Below are 16,141 nucleotides of genomic sequence, written 5' to 3'. Positions count from 1 at the left end.
GAAGTTTGCAACATTTTCACAAACTCTTTGGTCTTTATACTTTCTTTCAACAACTCCAACTTTGTCTGTTATAAGACTCTTCAAAGCATCTGAGTTCAAAACTTTTGTTGTATCTATACTTTGAAGTTCGTTACATACTATAAGTTTCATATTCTCTATTGAGGAGTTAAACTTGCCACAGATGTTTTCTAAGTTTGTCATATTCGGGTTCGAATAGCCCTCTAACAGTTTGCACAAAATATCTGTAAAGAATGTGTTCTTACCAGTTCCTTGTTTTCCAATTATAATGAGAGCAGTTTCATTTTTAGCACTTGGATGTTGTAAGATGTTTGCAAACCAACATAAGATATACTCATAGACTCTTTCGTTTCCATTGCATATAATTTCTTTGACATGGTCTAACCAAGCTTCTATAATATTTTCTTTCCATTCTACTTGTTCGTATTTATATCCAGTGAAGATAGAATAGAAGTTTGGAGAAGGTGTATAGAACTTTATACCTCGAACTGAAAAATCTTCTAACTTTGACAATAAGATATCCCAAGCATCTAACATCTTCATGCCAACTTGTACGACTTTTATTTTCTTAAGTTTCTGTCTACATTCTTGTTCTGAAACTATTGTCGCTTTAGGTTTGTTAAAGACAACATCCCATTCTTTCATAACATAACATTCTGGGGCAGAGTCGACATAAATGACTAAACGTTTCAAATTCTCGACTGCTTTGTTATAGTCTCGAAATGGACACATATTTCTGAATGCTTGGAAGTCATAAAAATCTGAAACATCTATTCTGTACATTTTTATAAAAATAAAAAAAATATTTTTTTTATTCTTGACTTTGTTGTTGCATTTGTTGCATTTGTTGTTCTTGAGCTATTTGTTGTTGAAGTTGTTCTTGTAATACAATACTTTCACCAGTTGCATCTTCCAATTCGAAACTTTCTGCCGTCATTGACAAATACATAGGACATAAAAGTTTTACAGGAACAAAGTTTGCGTCAACTAATGTCAACGTTATACTTGCCAAAGTGTTTGAGTTCACTAAGGTTGAAAATTCTGCATTCGAATGAACAATAGGCAAACCAGCAGAGAAAGTATTGTTTATACGCATAAGTATCTTTTGGTCATAATAGTTTCTGTCGACATTCGAATAACACTTTGAACCTAAGTTTGAAACAATATATAAATAGGTGTACTTAAGTCAATGGAATAGACATTCCTTGTATGACACCTTTTCCTGTTATAGGAAACTGTTGGTAGTAAAAACCAGATATAAGTTTTGTATTATAGCTCATATCGTTTATAGTAAACTCAGTCGGACATCCAAACATAATGAAACCTGCTCTAGTTGCAGCACATGTTACACCCGTACTTAAAGTATTAAATAAGTCAACAAAACCTGTTGGTGGTATATCTGAGTAAGTATCTTCAAAGGAGTATTTTTTACCATTCACAACAATAAAGTCTTCTGGTGTCAAAAGAGCAAAACAGGCTTTAGTCGTCATTGTGTTTAAGTTAGTTTACAATATCGTCCTTGAGGACTTTGTAAGTTTGTTGTTATAGAATTATATGACTCAGGGTTTTTAGTCGTAATAGTATAAACCATTATATCTTCTGCCATTTATATATATTTAAAAGTTTTTCTGAAAGTGGAGAAGAACTTCATCTAAACTTTCACATGGCGTTTCTTGAAGTTCTCTGTCTAAGAAGTTCAAATATTTTGTAAAGACATAGAACTTTCCTTTGTCTACACGAACAAACAAAACAGGGTCTTTCATATCGTTCAAAAGTGTGTAAAGTCCTTTACATGAAATAAAGTCTATATTATTTTTCTTCAAACATCTTTCAAGAAGTTTTGACATTTTTACTTAGCAAATAAATTTTAATGAAATGTTGTGGTCGTCAAATATTTTTATGACGTCTGGGAAACTATACTTTAAGTTCAACGTTTCACCTCCTTTCATAACGTATATCTTGTCAATGACATTATATGAAACACCACAGCAACTAATGTCGGGTTCTATTTCTTTGATGTTTATATCGTCTGCCTCTGTCAAAAGTTTCAATAGTTCTTTCAAAACTTCATGAGGTGCAATGACATATGAGTTCACTTTTACAGGGTTGTGTTCGACCAAGTTTAACATTATACCTAAAGCTTGACAAATCTTCTCCTGAGTTTGAAGTTTGTCTTTCAGTTGTTGGTAGTCGTTTCGAATATCTGCAACAGAACTTAAGTCTCTGCTAACTTCAGGATATGTTGGTTGTTCTTTTACAGGAACAATTGTTATACCATCTTCGTCTTCGTATGGTTTCCCCACTTCAACATCTCTGTCTTTGACATTGACAACAACACTTTGACTGTTTGTTTGAGTTGGTGAATTTAACTTCACATCTGCCACCGCCATTAAACCTTTTGAAACACTCACGCTTCTATTTTTCGGAAATGACATTTTACTTAGAATAAAAAGATGGACGTATTCGAGTATCTCTTCGAATTGAAGCAGAACAAAGTTTACACACACAAACAATACAAATACATTGACAGAATAGTTCTTTATACAAACAATGGTAAATGTTATAGAATAGCAGTCTTTGCTGAACCTAAATATTTTCATAAAGCAAAGAAAGTTGGTATAACTGAAATGGTGAAAGTTCTTGAAGCAGACAAAAATATAACAACAAAACTTACAGATATTTCTAAAGGTAAGTTTATCTTACAATATTATGTCAAAACTGGCGTACTGTCAATATTTGACGGAGAGAAGTCAGTTCAAGAACAACTTACTGACCTGCTGCCAAAATCTGCTCGATGGAAGCTGTCGTTATGCCAATCTGAGGAGCCCCAGCAGGTTTCATCGAACGAATCTTCAAAAGAGCATCTTCCGTGAAAAGTGCTATTGGTTTTGTAAACTTCTTTGCTCTCAGTTCATCTGGACCGTCTCTGTCACCAGTATATTGTATTTGTACAGTACCAACAGTTGAAATACCACCCATAAAGTCTTCTGAGTCAGCAAATGGAATGCCAAGCCAAAAGTTTGAACGGTCTCCATTTGTATATTGAGTTTTTTGACCTCCTGTATGAGTCCATACTTTCACATATGGCATAATAGAACTTTGCATTTCAGGGTTAATGGTTGTTGTGAAGTTGTTGTTAAAGTTCATAGCATCTAATGTCAAGTTGTATGACCTCATATCCTCAACTGTAGAATATTCTTCTCTGGATAATATTTGCCATCTATGTTTATATGATATTTAATACCAGGGTTGTAGAAACAAGAATAGTCATTTATAGTTCGTCTGAACAGTACAAACATAGTATCTGCATGTTTCATTGCAGTTGTTAAAGCAATATCTGTTCTTGCACCTGGGTCAGCACTTTGGTTTCCAACTTCACCTGCAAAGTCTTTGACAGATATTTTGGTGTATAGGGAACATAAGTGGAACTGCAATATATTTGGCAGCTAAAGCATTTGAAATATCTGGGTCCAACATATAGACTGCAAGTCTGCTTTCTATTCTCTTGCATTCAAATTTTTCGCATGTGAACTTAACTGGGTCCCAAGCAGTTCCAGCAGCATTGAAATAATAGTTTACTTCATTGTTGAAGTTTGAGAAACCAAAGTCTAAGTCAACTTTGTCTTTGCAAAATTCGGCGAATGACGTTTGATTTGTTCCCTTTACGTCTGTAATAGTGAATGGGTCTTGTGTTGGTGCAATGACTAAGTTATTTTTGCTTGGAGTAAGTTCGATAGAAATTTTTCCTGCCCAGTTTGGCAAGTATCTTAAAAACCTGAAGATGAGGAAGATGACAAAGGAACTCTAAGTTTCAGTTTTACTTTGGTTACTGCTGCTGCAGTTTGTCCAGAAAGGTTAACATAAACTCCTGGAACGTTAGGGTCAAGTCTTCTTATTTTCTCAATATTTGCATACTGGTCTGTTTGTTCTCTAGCTTGTGGTTGTACTGAGTTTCTCAAAGCGAACCATTCATAGTTTGCCCATGTTACTGTTTGAACTAAGTCAGAGTTAGAATATATCTTATATCCCATGAAAACTTCTGGAGCATATTGGTATCCGACATAGAAAATTCCATTGCAACCTTTCTTGTCAGACAACTTGGCAGAAGGTTTTATTTCAATGTCTTGTTCCACGTATAAGAAGAGTTGTCAATAGAAATAATATGAAACCTGTCGCAAGCAATATCTACTGTTGTTGAAGAACCTTCTCCAAACTCACCTACGTTTCCATAAGAAACAGCAGTTGTATATTCGTAAGTTCCAGGAACTATTTCTGACCTTCTAATGGCATTGTCGCATTCGTTATACCATTCGGAAACATTTCCGTTCATGGCATCCAAAACTGTTGGCGTTATATTCTGAGCGGCGTACATTTCATATGGGTAAAAATATAGAATAGTTGGTTATATGTGTCATAATAGAACCCACTCGGACCAAGCTTTACTTTCTTCCTGACTGAGTTTTTAACTCTTCTTTTTCCTTCATTGCCACTACTTTCACTAGATGAAGTTACTTCTTCACTACTTTCACTTTGTTCTACTCTTTCTTCTTCTTTGGTGTCGCTTTTTGGTAACTTGCCCTCTGCTTCAAGTTTGTTGCATCTTTGCCTCATGTTCACCCAGTATGTTGTAAATTTCCCATGTCCTTTTTGCCTTTGGGCTCTGGTCGCCCATCTCAGGTAACCTATATCCTAGAAAGATTTTGTCATAGTTTGTATTTGAGTCTTCGCGTATTGTTTGCATGACTCTTTCCTGAGTTTCCGGTTCAAGCTCTTCAAATATAGCTTGTCCATATGGAATAAGCTCGTTTTCCAAATATATGTTTTTGTAGCCATTCTGGTTTTCTTTCCATGTTACCAATAATATCTTTTGTGAATGGGAAAGCTTTTACCCAATGTTTCAGTCTTGCGTCATTTATTTCTGTAGTTGGTTTTATTTTGTCAAGGAACATGTTTTTCAATACTAACATTTCATTTGGTACTGTCCATTTGAGTTTTCTTAAATATTCATCCCTTCTCAGTTCATTGTCTGCAAAGTAAGTTTTTATGACATTTTGTAAACTTTCGTTTGCAAGGTCATGTACAATAGGTTCTCTTCCTTCTATCTCCCTAACTTTCTTTCTAAACTCTTCACCAAATATACCATCTCTATGGTTCTGTGTAGTTCTTTGAGATAAATGTTCTAGAACGTCAGGTGTTATATTTCCATCAGCCATGTTCATTTCATACTGGTCCAAAATATCTGCATCTTTCATATCTTTCAATGGCATTAAAGCCGCGCTGAAAATACCAGCTATATCTGGTTCACCATTCACTTCCATTGCGTCTACAACTTCTTGGAATTGTGGTTGTAAGTTTATGAACCACCTATCCGGATTAGCTTTATGACCCCATCTCATTGTAGTTCCATAGTCTGCAGAAACAAAAGTAGGTTTGTTTCCATATTGGTTAGGTTCTGAATGAACTTTAAACAATGTTTCATTTCTATATGTTTTGGTGAAATTTAACCTTTTATTTTCACCGAGTTCAGCCAAAGATTGAACGTTATATGGTCGTAAGTAAAAAGGATTGTTGTATTTGCGTACACTTTCTTTCAGTTCTTCCATTCTATGCTGAATATTTTCATCTGATGTTGGAGTCTTTTGTATGTCGGCGAACATTTTTCGATATTCTTCTACTATGTCAGCCGAATTTTTCTTAGACTCTTGGAAAGATTCCATATTCTCCGCATACTCTTGTTGAGGGTCAAGATTTTTCGGCTGTTCCAAATCTTCATCTAGTTCTGTGAAGTTAGTTTCCAAAGGAGGGACTTGTTCGTTTCCTTCAGGCTCTTCTAGCTGTTGTTGCTGAACTATTTCTTCCATGTCTGGTTGTATCTGAACTTCTTCCTGTGGAGTTTCTTGTACCTCATCTGCTGGCATTTCATATATTCCGAGACCGTTTTTAACAAGTTCCCTATTTAAGCCATCCGCATTCATAACCCTTTCTTCTTTCGTTCCGTCTCTATTTTTTACGCGTTTCATGAAGATAGTTGAATTATCATTTAGCTCTGACACCAAATATCTCGGAGTAAATTCATTCATGTCATTTGGATGATATGCTATTAAATCATATCCCTTAGCGAGCTTGTATTTTCCAGGTTTGAAATTATATCCCATTTGGTGCTGAACCATAAAGCTAAATAGGTTCGGGTCAGTATTTCCTTCCTTGAACTTTCTAATAGCTTCTTTATATCTGTCACTAAAGTCAAGAGTATCTGGGTAACCATAATTTTCCTTAAGCATTTTTAAGAATTCTTGGTTTCCTTGTTCTCTACTTCTTTTATGTCCTTGCTCTGTTTGTGGTTGTTGTGGTGCAGTGTTTTGAACTGTTGGTTGTGGTGCAGTGTTTTGAACTGTTGGTTGTGGTGCAGTGTTTTGAACTGTTGGTTGTGGTGCAGTGTTTTGAACTGTTGGTTGTTGTGTTGGTTGTTGTGTTGGTTTTGGTGCATGCCTGTGTCTGTGTCCATGTGACGATGTAAATGTTTTAGGTAGTCCTGGTGCAGGTGCTTCTCTTGGAGGGTTTGGTGGTATATAAGTTCCACCAGCTGGCACATATGTTCCATCTGCAGCATAATGTCCTACCTGACTTTTCGTTTTTAAGAAAGCATTTACTAGGTCTGTTTTGGTCTGTTGTAACTCTTTTTCTTGACTTTCCACAACAGTTGCTCTAACGGCGTCATAGGCACTTTGAACTGCCTGTCTCGTTGCTGCATCTGTTATTTTCGTCATATTTTGTGCTACTTCTCTTAACTCTTTGTCGAAACCTTCAGACTTCAGTTCTTTCCAGATGAGAAGTCGTTCACTAGTTTCACCTTACTATGAAGAGCTTCGAAGGCGTTCTTAAAGTCAGCATTCATTAAAGCTTCATTTGAACTGTCTTCATCCGCTTGTATTTTTGTCCTTATTGACCCTATAAGTTGGGCTGCTTTGGCGTTGGCTTGGGCATCTAACCAGTCATTATTAGCTTTTATTATATTCTGCGCTTTTCATTGCCTTTTGCATGGCTGCGTCGTTATTTTTACTTTCTTGTGCTAAGTTTTCATACTGTACGGTTTGGTTTTGCAACTGTAAAAGTTTTTCTGCCTTTACATTTGCTTCAACTTTTTTTTATACTCATCGCTATCCATATATGTCTTCAGGGCTTTTTGTTTTATTTCTTCATCTTTCAGTACTTTATATTGAGTAGTATGGTTTTTCAAATTTATAACATCTTGTTCCATTTTTGCTACTTCTGCTGCTTTTTCTGACACTTTTTTCGCATATTCCTCTGTACTTAGTTCTTTCAGTTGTTCTTCTTTCTTCTTTTTCTCTACGTTTAACTCATTGAGTTTCTTTGTGTGTCTGTCATATTCTAGTTTCTTTTCGTTTTCACTTATTTGTTTCTGTATGTCTATGTTTGACTTTTTGACATCTGTTATTTGATTTTTGAGTGAACTCAAATTCATTTGACTTTGAGGGTTATAAGCTGTTCCGTCTGCAGCTCCACCATAGCCTGCCATTTTCGCTAAAAGTGCCGCTCTTAAACCTCCACTCTGTGCACCAATAACTCGGTTTAAAAGCATAGGGTTGCTTGACATTTGTTGCAACATAGTGGGGTCATTCATCATTTGTTGTTGCAACTGTTGTTGTGGTGTTAGTTTTACTATTGGATGTTTCAATGCTCTCTTCCTCTTACGTATATTCTTACGTAGCTTACGTGGCATTTTAAGTGAAGTTAAAAAGCGGTTTTTGACAGATGTTTATATGACACTTTTTGTTCAGCACAAAAAACTACTCGGTCAAAGTGTTGTCAGTTTTGTAAAATAACCGTCCTATCTCATTCTATAAGGGGAAAAGGCTTCTCAAAGTATACTTCCTTGGAACGCCTGTAACTTTTCCTGTAGCGACGATAGACCCTTACTTGTCCGGACAAAGTTATACTAAACATCTTCAGGGCTAGAGGGCACGAAGTGCCTGGAGGCCCCACTACCTTTTTTTTTTTTTTTTTTTTTTGTATTCCGTCGTCTTCCCCGAGAATTTCCAAAGATGAAAATTAGTAGTATATGATGCGGGTTGTGTGACTTTTTTTGTAATCGTAAGAATTCTCACATAATTGAATGATTTTTGAACATACTTCCGAATAGCAGATTTTAAAAATTTATGAATAATTTATAAAAAGTTTTTATTCCTACAATTCCTATATTACCATTAATAAAAAGAATATATTTTTGACGAAGTGAAGATTCGCACTTCGTCACAAAACTCCGAAAAAATAAAGTTAGATTTTTTTATTTAATATAAAATGTATGGAAAAAGAATAATATCTGATTTTGAACATTATTTGATTGATTTACTAATTGATCCACAAAGCTGTTGTAAAATTAATTTTGAATTTAAAATTAAAGGAACCGTAAATTTTGTATTTATTTATCACTTAAAAGAATATGACCGATATCATAATTTGATATATGAAACTAATATAATATTTGAAGATAACAAACTTACAAGCTTCGAACATGAAAATGATATAATATTCGAAGATGAAAAAAAGAAAGAGATTGAAAAGCAATTCAATGAATGCCTTTTAAATACATATGCGCACATTATAAGACATAAAATGAAATTAATTCCTTATTAATCAAAAATATTTTTTATCTTTATATAAAGATGACAAATAGAAAATTTTTCATTTTTGATATCTATTATTGCCCAAACGTGTATGGACTACATGTAGAACTTAAAATAAAGGAAAGGGATACATATGAAGAATATATAAAATTTTGTAGAAAAAACGATTATATACCGGAGTCAAAGAATATATTCTTGCAAAATATAAAACCTATTATAAAGGTCGGAAAGATTAAATTTCCGTGCATAGTAGAAATATACTTAGATGATGTATGTGACGAATTTCACAGACTAAATGAAAAAAAGACTTTATATAAAGATTTTGTTAAATTTCTTATTGAAAATTATTTGAAGCCTGAACATGTGATTCCAAAATATCACCGATGATATTTTAAAAAATAAAATAAATTATATTTTTTAAATAAAAAAATAATTTTTATCTGATAGAAATAATACCTACAAATGACGGTATATAAAAAATTGACTTCTTACGTAAAATTAAAACTAAGTTAAATTTATTTTTTTTTTTTTTATTTTATAATAAATGAGTATAACAACTAATTCATTGAAATCTTTAAAGTTCACTAATTCAGAATTAGAAAATATTTTAGAAAATTTTGGAGACGGTTCTTATCCAACATATATGCAGAATGTGAAAGAGTTTTCCAGATTGTTGAATGAATTTAAATATAACGGACCAATTACTAAAAAGGCTATAATGAGATATTTATATCCCAAAAAAGTTGAAAAACAGGAGAATATTCCTCTTTATGGTCCAGAGGACCTGGGCTCAGAGAGCCTTGAAACACCTCCTGAATATTTTGAAGAAAAAATTAAACAAGATGAATATTATAACGATGAGATTGAGAAATTGGAACAATTAAGAAATGAAATAGATGAAAGAATTAGTGAATTGAGAAATGCTGAGAATGAAGTAGAGGGTTTAATGAATATCCCAGCTTCAGAATCAGAAGTTCAAAAATCACATGAGGAAAGATATAAAAATTACTTTTTGGAATCTACTAAAAATTTATTAGATGGTGATATTGACGAAACACTTTCAGAAGAAGGCACAAAATTTATTCATAAACATAAGCTTCAGTTTATTGACGATGGAGATTATCCATGTATATTACTTTCACCTCCTCTTGATTCTGAAAAATTCAAAAAAGCACTGAAAAATGTAACATATGCAACAAATACGATTAAGAAAGAAGACCATGATATTTACACAAATTATTATTTAAATAAATGTACAGGTGTTGATAAAGTTTTTGATTTGTTAGATAAAATATCAAAAGAAACAATTGGTACATATAAAATTTTATGCGATTGTGGTTTCATTATTGAAGATACCAATAATGTTTCATATGAAAGAACAGCACCGAAGGAAGACGAAGTTGAAAGGTCTATACCATTCGTTATTAAGAACATAAAAGATATGAAAACTTATAAACATTATATTTATTCATTTATTTCAGAAAAAATGGAAGCAACCCATAAAACATCATCTCATCATTTTATAGCTATTCATACATTCCTTTTCAAAGTTGTGAAATTAAATAAGACAGGAATTAGATTTAATGTATCAGGGTACGCATTCTTGAGTAAATTAAAATGTATTCGTCACGTCGCAGATGATAAAAATTTATGTGTTCTTAATTCATTTTATGGACTTTAGCCCTGGACTCTCTGAGTCTCGGACTTTAAAAAAAATAAACTTTATTTTTATTTATTTTTTAATTTTTATTCTTACATAAATGAACAAAAATGGAACAGCTAAAATGAATGATAATCAAATAAGAGCCGAAGGTAGAAGGTTATTTAAACGCTTCTATAACATTCCTGATGGTGTTAATCCTAAAACTCGTAGAAGTTATTTAAATGAAGCCATAGATGCATATGAAGGATTTGACATTTCATCAGAAAGTGAGAGGTTAGCAAGAATGTTAAACGTTAATATTGATTTTTATTATTGTGACCCTCAACCAGAAGACGTAGACATTAACAAGGTAGACTTTCCATTAGTGGAATCAATAATGATAGATCCAGAATTTGAAACAGTAAATATTTTATTAACACAGAGTCCATGTGGAAAACTTCACGCTGACAGAATTACAGACGTTGAAGCACTCACAGGATATAAAGTTTGCCCCTTTTGCAAAGAAGAAGTATATTCTATCCGTGATGATCCAGAAAGGAAAAACCAAAGAAGATTTTTAAAACATTGTGAGAAATGTAAAGAAAATAATGGAAGATTAATTCAAGACGTTCAATTGCAAAACACACAACAACCATATGCACCACATATCACGAAACAGAAGATATATCAATGGCTATTAGCACATAATTTGCAGGAATATTATAAACCAACAAGATATTATATTACTTTTGACTTCGAAACATTAGAGACTAAAGAAGAACTTCAACTTTCTGAATGTGCAACTTTGAACGCTTACTTAAAACCATTTATGGTATCATCAACTGTCAAAATAAAGCCGCAAAGCGGCGAGGTCGTAGACCGTGATAAAACATTTACGAGGAATTTTTGCTTAACATCAAGTGATTCGTTCATCTCTGATTGGATTGAATTTTTATTTTCAACCTGTTCATTAGTTGCTAAATCAAATATTGAACAATATGAAGAATTAATGAATACATTAAATGAGAAACAAAAGGAAGCAATGAAGAGCTTTTAGATGAAGAATTTAATAAAGTGAATATCATTGGTTTTAATTCGGGAAAGTTTGATTTAAATTTAATTCTTCGTGATTTAAATACTGCAAAATGGAAGATAAAATCAATGCTGGGTTCTTCTTCTCAATTTAAGCAAGTCATAGTAAAGAAAACAAACTGTCCATATGAATTAAGATTTATTGACATCAGAAATTATATAGCGGGTGGAACATTAGACCAATTCACTCAAGATTTCGGAAACAATAAATCACGTGTTAAATCCTTTTTCCCTTATCAATTCATCACATGGGAGAATTACGAAGATGAATTATATAAAAAGGAACCATTCACTCAAGATTCATTTTATTCAGCATTAACACAAGAAACAATATCCGATTCAGATTATCAAATATATCTCAATGATGCTAAAAATTTTGAGAATAGATTAGAATATTTTATTCATTATTGCAATAAAGACGTTGAAATTATGATTGACCCAATTGATAAAATTATCGAAGAAACATTTGTTTATAAAATTGACATGCTTCATAATCTTTCTTTATCATCGAATGCATCAATGATTCGTTACGCGTTAGCATATAAGAACTTCAATCCTAACGAAACATATCCAGAAGAAGAAAATGTGGAATCAAGTTTTGAATTAACAAAAAGTATTGGAAATATAAAATTGAATCATATAAGAAACAAGATGAAAAGGCGAAAAGAGATACCAAAAATAATGTTTCAATGGATGATTCAATACTATCACGATTTAATCCTTTCATCTAAATGCAAAATGTGTGGTAAAGCGTTTACATATGTAAATAAACCAACATTGGATAGAATCGATAATGAAAAACCACATACCAAAGAAAATTGTCAGTTAATGTGTTGTTATTGCAATGTCGTAAAATCAAATAAAGATGAAGATGTTCAACGTTTAAGAATCAATTTAAGAAATTATGCATTAAAAAATAATTTACCAATGACTTTAGATTCAGTTGAAGCTTATCACATTCTCCGTAATGGAATTACTGGTGGTCTATCAAATGTTCAACATCGTGTTAATCTTAAAGGAATCACGCACATTAATAAACTTTCATATAATCCAGAAACTAAAACTGTATCAAATGAGGACACCACCAACATTATGACTCATTTCGTTGGAGTTGACTTTAATTCATTATATCCTTCATCATTTTCATCTAATCCTCATGATTTCATTCAATATACTGACCATAAAATGTATATGCCGGGAAGATTGAATGGTGTTATCATTTGTGATACAGCAACAAAGAAAGCAAAAGCACTGGGAATATTAAGAAAAAAATACTTTATTCGTGGCTGAAGTAAAGGGTCACATTGATGAAAAATACATTAATGATTACATAAACTTTTTACCGATAATAAGAAACTTAGATATTATCACAGATGAAAAAACAATTGGCAGTTTTATGTATAATTACATGAAATCAAACAATCTACCAGTTGACCAGAAACAGAGAAAATTAACTCAGTTAGCATCAACACACAACCAATATCAACCATTTTCTTCTTATTATCTTGGTATCTAATAGACAGATTTCATTTTATCATTGATGACATTCAATCAATTTTAACATTTACTAAAAACACTTGTTTTAATGAATTTGCGAAAGAATTTATGAACGAAAGACAAAAGGCTGAATTAGAAGGAAATAAAGGAAAAAGTTTATTTTGCAAGATTTCACTTAATGGATCATATGGTTACGATGCAATGAATACACAAAATTACGCAAAGACTAAAATAATGAATGCACAGAAGGCACGCGTTGCATGTATGTCAAATAAGTTTAAAAACATAAGAGAAATAGGTGAGGATACATATCAAGTGATGCTTAAAGATAGATTTTATAGATGTGATACATGTTTACAAGAGGCATTCTTCACTTTAGATAATGCTAAATACTGGTATTTGGTTTTCATTTATGATTTTATGTATAAATGCATGAATGTTAATCGTTTTCATTTCATTGAAGGTGATACTGATTCATCTTATTGGGCAATCGCTGGCGACCCAAATCTTCCTAACACTCAAGCATTTCAAGCAATTGTTACTGATAAACAATTTTATGATAAAAACATTTTCAAATTCGCACCATTTGATTTCTTCTGTTTTGATGAGAAATTTAAACCTAAATTAAAGAATAAAGCTGAAGAAAAAGCACATGAGAAGAAGTTATTGGGTTTAGCAATTGAGAAACAAGGTGATAACATGGTTGCTTTATGTCCTAAGTGTTATACATCATTCAACGGTTCAATTGATGGAAGTGATTTTAAAAAGATTGCACAAAAAATGAAAGGTGTTAGTTTACGACAAAATAAACAATTAACACCTAAAAATTATTTGGATATAATAAATGATAAATTGATATTTGATGGTCAGAATATTAATTTACAACTTAAAAATGGGTCAATGACTCGCTTAACAATTGGTAAGACTGCATTAACAGGAGCACACACTAAGGCTGTATGTTGTGAAAATGGATGTTGTATGCCATTTATTTAAAATTTAAAATTTATTTTTAATAAAATGCCACAGAAGAGACAAAAGGAACCGTTAATGATGGTTTTGATACTATGATTCAAAGAGGTGGGCACCCTTAAAACATTGATTTTATTTTTATATAAATGGATAACACAGATTTAAAAATTTTAATTGCTGATTTAGTATTAATCAAAATTTTCTTGATTATTATGATTTAAAAGCATATCTCCAAAAATATGAAACAATATAACGGGTGATGATATGGAATATTATTATCCATATTATAAAAATGAAATTTTGAAATATCATAATAAAATAATTTCTGAAATTAAAGACAAAATTAAAAATAATGAATATTCAAAGGGAAAAACTAAATCACAACTTAAACAGTTGAAAGATTTCAAAAATAAAGTATTAACAGAAGAAGATATTGATGAATTATATAAATTATATAATCCTGAGCCACAAAAACCAAAGCCGAAACAAAACAACAGCTAAAGGTGCAAAACGCCCAGGTCCTTCAGACCATAAATGATGCACAAGCTTTAATTTATGATTCATTAGTTAAACCATATTCAGCCCGACTTTTAAATGAAGATCAACTTTTGGAATTCATCCTTCAACATAAACTCGAAGCGGGAAAGTATATCAAACCTTTATATACAGCATATTTAAAACAAATGAATAGAATACATCCAGAATTAATGAAGGGGAATGAAATCCAAAATCAAAGCAGATAAAATTAAACCACTTGCAACACACAAAACCTCCAACGACAGTACCTCCTCCTCCTTCAGTTAATCCTTCATCATTCACTTTATTATATCTATTTCAAACATTAAAGAAGCAAAAAGATTTTAAAAAGGATTTCAAGATATTAAATAAACCAATTGACCCGAAAATTCAACCGTTAAAGGAAAAATTTAGTCGCCCTTCATTTGCTCCATATCCATATTCATACGAAATCGATCATCTGGAATATTCAAAAGGAAAAGTTACTTATTTATTTGCCATTAACATTAACACTAGATATTTATATTGCATTCCGGTGAAAGGGAAAACAGAACAGGAAACAAGAAGAGCTATTCAATACTTACTAGATCATGAAAGAGTAGATAATATAAGGGGTGATGGTGATAAAGGATTTCAGGCAGCTATGGCTCATTATTTCCCACAAATTAATTTTTACTTCTCATCTTCTCCATATACGTTTCATAATAAAATAGTTGATGCCGTAATGAGAACTCTTAGAGATGCGTTAGGGGTTAATGGTCAGATATACTGGGATGGAAATCATGACTCCATCATACAACAGTTAGTATATTATTATAATAATACATGGCATAGAACTATAAACATGAAACCGGTGGAAATGAAAAATGATATTTCAAAAGAATGGGAATATATTAGAAAGCAAATGGAAGGGTTGAATGATGTTAAACGTGAACAAATTAATTCGGGGCTCATGAATTTTAAACAAGGGAATAAAGTTTTAATTCATCTCGATTATGGAAAAACTGATAAATCAATGACAAAAAGAAGACGAAGATTTGACACAATAGCTGAATTTGTTAGATATATTAACGGCAATGCATTAGTTGAAGTTGACAATAAATTAATAGAAATTCCGATTTATTTTATTACTCCATTATATTTAAATAATATTTAATTTTTTTTATTTCGTAAGAAATGAGTGACAACAAAGCAGTCAAGAGTCCAGACGATGAATATAAAAAGAAACTAAACAGAATTAAATCAAAAATATGCTATTACGAAAAGAAGCCGCAATGCGGTGGGGTTGAAAACGATAAAGAAATAATCGAAAAATTAGAAACTTACCGTTCAATCCTTAAACTGAGTGAAGCAAAAATAAAAGAATTTAATAGAATAAATAAATTGATTGGAAGAGATGAATTTAATAAAGATGAATTTTTAAACTCAATCCAAATTTAATTTTTATTCCTCTTCGACAACGTCTCTCTTTCCATCATTACTGCATAACCACATTTTCTCAGTTTTAGTGGTTTGTTATTTTTAGCAAGTTCTCGCATCATTTTTATCGTTTCCTCCCTTGTTATGATTCGTGGTAAATTTTGAGCTTGTGGGGTATCCATTTATGATAAAAATAAAAATTTGTCATCAGTTATTTTATCGTTAATGTTTTCAGGTCATTCAATAATGAATTATTTTTGAAGAACTGAAGGGGTCACCAGGTCACCGGGTCACCAGGTAATTTAACTTCTCTGAAAAAATGAGACAACATGACATTTAGACA

At 32.0% G+C, this 16,141-nt stretch overlaps 4 protein-coding genes and 6 pseudogenes across 10 annotated transcripts, besides 3 other annotated features; 5 read left to right on the top strand and 5 right to left on the bottom strand.

Moving 5' to 3' along the window:
- Positions 1-8,048: part of a mobile genetic element that runs on past the window's edge.
- TVAGG3_1060760 lies at positions 17-801 on the bottom strand (annotated as a pseudogene). Its single transcript has one exon. A coding segment is annotated over exon 1 (785 nt).
- TVAGG3_1060750 (protein of unknown function, DUF4106 family) lies at positions 1,872-2,408 on the bottom strand (the record flags this gene model as incomplete). The annotated part of the gene is made up of 1 exon (XM_051256001.1): positions 1,872-2,408. One exon carries the CDS (start codon positions 2,406-2,408, stop codon positions 1,872-1,874), a length of 537 nt encoding a protein of 178 aa, XP_051081575.1.
- TVAGG3_1060740 lies at positions 5,130-5,993 on the bottom strand (annotated as a pseudogene). The gene has a single exon. A coding segment is annotated over exon 1 (864 nt).
- On the bottom strand, positions 6,119-7,046 carry TVAGG3_1060730 (annotated as a pseudogene). Its single transcript has one exon. A coding segment is annotated over exon 1 (928 nt).
- TVAGG3_1060720 lies at positions 7,170-7,759 on the bottom strand (annotated as a pseudogene). The gene has a single exon. A coding segment is annotated over exon 1 (590 nt).
- Positions 8,049-8,337: 289 nt separating the features above from the next.
- Positions 8,338-16,141: part of a mobile genetic element that runs on past the window's edge.
- Positions 8,550-8,850: a mobile genetic element.
- On the top strand, positions 9,208-10,344 carry TVAGG3_1060690 (uncharacterized protein; the record flags this gene model as incomplete). The annotated part of the gene is made up of 1 exon (XM_051256000.1): positions 9,208-10,344. The coding sequence occupies one exon, from the start codon at positions 9,208-9,210 to the stop codon at positions 10,342-10,344; it is 1,137 nt and encodes a 378-aa protein (XP_051081574.1).
- On the top strand, positions 11,467-12,619 carry TVAGG3_1060680 (annotated as a pseudogene). The gene has a single exon. A coding segment is annotated over exon 1 (1,153 nt).
- TVAGG3_1060670 (DNA/RNA polymerases family) lies at positions 13,003-13,887 on the top strand (the record flags this gene model as incomplete). Its single annotated transcript, XM_051255999.1, has 1 exon — positions 13,003-13,887. One exon carries the CDS (start codon positions 13,003-13,005, stop codon positions 13,885-13,887), a length of 885 nt encoding a protein of 294 aa, XP_051081573.1.
- On the top strand, positions 14,010-15,535 carry TVAGG3_1060660 (annotated as a pseudogene). The gene has a single exon. A coding segment is annotated over exon 1 (1,526 nt).
- On the top strand, positions 15,556-15,819 carry TVAGG3_1060650 (uncharacterized protein; the record flags this gene model as incomplete). The annotated part of the gene is made up of 1 exon (XM_051255998.1): positions 15,556-15,819. The coding sequence occupies one exon, from the start codon at positions 15,556-15,558 to the stop codon at positions 15,817-15,819; it is 264 nt and encodes an 87-aa protein (XP_051081572.1).

The sequence above is a fragment of the Trichomonas vaginalis genome, chromosome I, assembly GCF_026262505.1.
Source record: "Trichomonas vaginalis G3 chromosome I, whole genome shotgun sequence".
In the NCBI taxonomy this organism is placed as follows: Eukaryota; Parabasalia; order Trichomonadida; family Trichomonadidae; genus Trichomonas; species Trichomonas vaginalis.
Note: the sequence above shows the minus strand (reverse complement) of the source record. Positions and strands in the feature narration are given on the sequence as shown.